At 52.2% G+C, this 3,848-nt stretch overlaps 1 protein-coding gene across 1 annotated transcript; it reads right to left on the bottom strand.

Moving 5' to 3' along the window:
- Positions 1–771: 771 nt before the first annotated feature.
- On the bottom strand, positions 772–2,981 carry LOC104410943 (chromosome unknown open reading frame, human C19orf10; the record flags this gene model as incomplete). Its single annotated transcript, XM_010021250.1, has 5 exons — positions 772–851; positions 1,140–1,212; positions 1,779–1,860; positions 2,157–2,218; positions 2,931–2,981. Coding segments are annotated over 5 exons (348 nt in total), but the record flags the coding sequence as incomplete, so codon positions are not given.
- Between the last annotated feature and the right edge of the window lie 867 nt (positions 2,982–3,848).

A 3,848-nucleotide genomic window follows, 5' to 3' on the forward strand; every position in this document is an offset into this window, starting at 1 on the left:
AGATAAGAAAAAGATCCCTTCTGTACGTAGAAAATAGTCCTGTAGTTGTACTGAGGCATGGAAGTGGTGCTCGGATTGATTCTTGGGTTGTGTCAGAATAAGCAGCTCTGCCTTCCTCACGTCAAGTTACCTCCCAACCTACGCTCTGCACTAGGGCAGGGCCAGAACATCCTCCCCAGCAAAGCCACACTCAACAAGGAGTCCAACAGCTTTGGCCACCTCTATCCCTTCCTTCCCCCTCCCACCCAACTGAATTACTGGCAGTCCTGGAGGAATGGTTGGAATTAGTGGTCTGAAAGGTCTTTTCCAGCTCAGTTGATTCTGTGATTCTAATTCCTCCTGTCATGCTTGCAGAGAGAGAAATCCTGTCTTTCCCTCCAGAGACTAGAGAGTTAACAACTTTCCTTTAGCAAACCTTAAACCCAGCCACTTATCTTTCTGTGCTTCTCTTTCTAGCAAGGGAGATAAGGAGCCCCCATCCAAGGGGAGCTTTACCATATTCAGCAGATCAACCAAGCAGAAAGCAGGCAACAGAATGGCTGGCTGCAGATCAGGAGCCTCAGAGGAGGTTTCAGCTGCAAAGCACATTGTTACTCTGACACAAGACAGAATGCATCTGTCTTAACACCCCCAAGCCCCTCTTGTGTTGGACCCTAGCACATTTCAATACGGAAAACATAAAAAGGTTTGGCCAACCCCCAAATAAACCCCCTGCAGTTAAGAAGTAATCCTCTTTATCTGCCGTGCACCCTGCCCAGCACCGGCCCGGGGTCACAGCTCGTCATGGGGTGTTCTTGCTACAATCATGAGTTTGGACAGTTCAAAACGGAACTTGCCTTCCCTGTGAGCCACTGGGAAGAGAGAAAACAAGGACAGGATAAGCAGATGGGAAGGCATGAACAAAACAGCCCTGCTGGGTCCTTTCCAGGACCACAGAGCCAGCAAGTTGGGCACTGCACTTCCTTCTGCACGCGACAGGCTTGTTGTGATAAACCCCTTCTTCCCCCATGGTCCTTTAACACCTACACTGGAAAATCCAGCTAAGGATCAAGAGTGCTCTACCCTGACTCCATAGCACACACTGTCACCTCTCTGTATTAACTACTCGTCCCCAGCCCCTTTCTCACACAGTCACAGACCTGTTGTTTCGGTGATCTCGAATTCTTCCTGTTTTAAGGGGATGTCGCTTTGTCCACCCACTGCAGCTTGAGACTGAAATGGGAAGGAAGCAGGTTTAAGCAGTTGAGGTGATGCAAGAAGCTGTTATATTTAAAGGACACAAGCAACAGCACGTTTTGAAAAGGAATGAATTTGTGTTTTCATCACGTGGAGCGAAAGAATCACGTCCACAAAGGAAATCTGAAGGAAAATCTCTGGCAGGTTTTCCATTTCCTATTAAACCATGAACTTGAGACTGAAAGCCTCGCCTCGGAAGACTGGGAAATGGAAGAAGGAACCAGACAAAAGCACCAGCAGAGGCTTTATTTACTGTGTCACATGTGATTTGCTGAGGCAAAGCAAGCCTCCCATGCAGTGCACCCTGGCAGGAGGGTCTCTTTTGGAGGCACCAGCAAGGTGAGGGTGTTGGAGGGAGCAGAAATCCAATGGTGCAGGAGGATGTACCTGCAGCTGCTCTCCTGACTGCCACCACTCTCTAATTAGGGATGTGATGGAGGACGTTTTATTGCACAGATGTCTAATAAATGTTTTCCATGTCAAATTCATGTTTTATAGCAGCCTCCCACACGCCTGCTTCCAAGTGATCAGCTGGGACTTACGTAAGCCATGGCATACTCTATCTTGGCTCCTTTCACTTCAGCTTTAAACTGGGTAAAGAAGAGATAAGACTTCCCCTGGGGCCTGAAATGAGAAAGCAGAGTCTTTGACATGGGCAGAGGCTGGAGGTGCAGATGAGCTCGGGAGTCACAGCTCCCTCCCTCCACAGGCACCTCTGGCTCTCTTGTAGCTCCATCTAGTGAGGAGGGTGGACAGGGGGACACAGCATTAATAAACCACCCACCCGGGGCCATGGCATCTCCTGGGAGAGGAAAACCCTCCAGTGCTGCCCTGCAGAGGCAAACCCAGCATCCCTGGCCCAGATCCCACCTGCCTTATTGCTGGTTTTGCCTTAGAGAGTTTGGGGTTAGAGAACACACCTCCAGACAGAGCAGGAGAAGAGCTGGTTGTCTTCACTGACTCCAACGTTCATCTGCCACTGCTGCAGAGGGGAAAGGCCCATACAGTTAGTGTGGGTAAGAGCCTTGTACTTCTCCCTTGCCCCAGAGACCAGGCAGCTCCCCTCCAGCTGCAGGCATGGCAAGTTTGAGCCATCCTGAAATAACACAACATAACTACACAACGCTTGCTGACAGCCCCTTCTGCTTCGTGTGGCACAAAGGTCCAAGCCTGGTTGCCATCCCCCATCCCCAGTTTCGTTAGCACAGCTACAGAAAAGAGTTAAAGTCTCATTTCTCTTTTTGCTCACAGAAAGGGACTGATTCTAACAGGACTCGCAGAGAAGCAAGCACAAACTGTGTGCACTTAGTGCAGCAGCGACACAAGCTGCAAAAAGCCTCCTAAGGAACACAGAAGTTACTCCTACGAGGTCCTTCCTACCAACTGGGGGATGCAAACGGCACTCCCTGTTCTCCTGAGACATCCAGCCCCGAGATCTGTTCAGCACTGCAGATGTGGCGGCCTCGGGAGCTGCGGCACATTGCACCACACGAAGGACACGTTCAAGGAGCACATCCAAGGAGCTGCTTTTGCAAACAGGGAGCACTGGAAATGGTGCCACCGCCGTTCCTCACAGCTCCCAGGCCCTGGAAGCAGCTCACCACCACCACCTCCACCATCCCCAGCAGCTTCTCACTCTGTGCAGCTGTAGAGAGCGAGCACAAGGGGAACACGGGGAGGTTTTCCCATCTCACCTCGTTCGTTCCTCCCTGAGCTGAGTACGTGAAGGTGCAGGTGTAATCCTCCTGGAAGAAGAGGAGATGACTCTTCATTAGCGATAGGACAAGGGCTGATGGGTTCAAACTTAAACAGGGGAAGTTCAGGTTAGATATAAGGAAGAAGTTCTTCACTGTGAGGGTGGTGAGGCACAGGAATGGGTTGCCCGAGGAAGCTGGGAATGCTCCATCCCTGGCAGTGTTCAAGGCTGGATGGAGTCCTGGGTGACCTGGTTTGGTGCGAGGTGTCCCTGCCCATGGCAGGGGGCTGGAACTGGATAATCTTAAGGTCCTTTCCAACCTAAACCATTCCATGATTCCATGATGAGTCCCTTGCTCGAGCAGGACCTTCCCTTGGTTCAACATCAGCCACATGTGGGGACACCTCAGAGAGTTACCGGGGTGCTCAGCCCTCACCCCCCGGGTGCTGGGGAGAGGACTCGTGTCCTGGGGGCCCAAGGACCCACAGCCCCCTTCTCCATGGGGAGACTCCCTCCCATGGGAACCCTCTTTCTCCGAGACCCCCTTCCCCCTGGTGACCCCTCCGTCCCCTGGGGGTACCTTCTCCCTTTAGAAACCCCCTTCTCCTCGGGGGGCATTGGCCATGGCAGGCCTCGTTCCCTGGAGATCTCCTTAACCACAGACACTGTCCCACCTTGGGGACACATTTTCTTTGGGGACCCCCTTCTGCTGGAGACACCCTTCTCCTTCGGGACCCTCTTCTCCTTCGGAACCCTCTTCTCCTTAGGAACTGCCTTCTCATTAGAGACTCCTTTCTCCTTCAGAACCCCCTTGTCTTTAGGAACCCCCTTCTCCTTAGAGACCCCTTTCTCCTTCAGGACCCCTTTCTCCTTCGGGACCCACTTCTCCTTCGGGACCCACTTCTCCTTAGGAACC

The sequence above is a fragment of the Nestor notabilis genome, unplaced genomic scaffold, assembly GCF_000696875.1.
Source record: "Nestor notabilis isolate BGI_N333 unplaced genomic scaffold, ASM69687v1 scaffold21510, whole genome shotgun sequence".
NCBI classification, from domain to species: Eukaryota; Metazoa; Chordata; class Aves; order Psittaciformes; family Psittacidae; genus Nestor; species Nestor notabilis.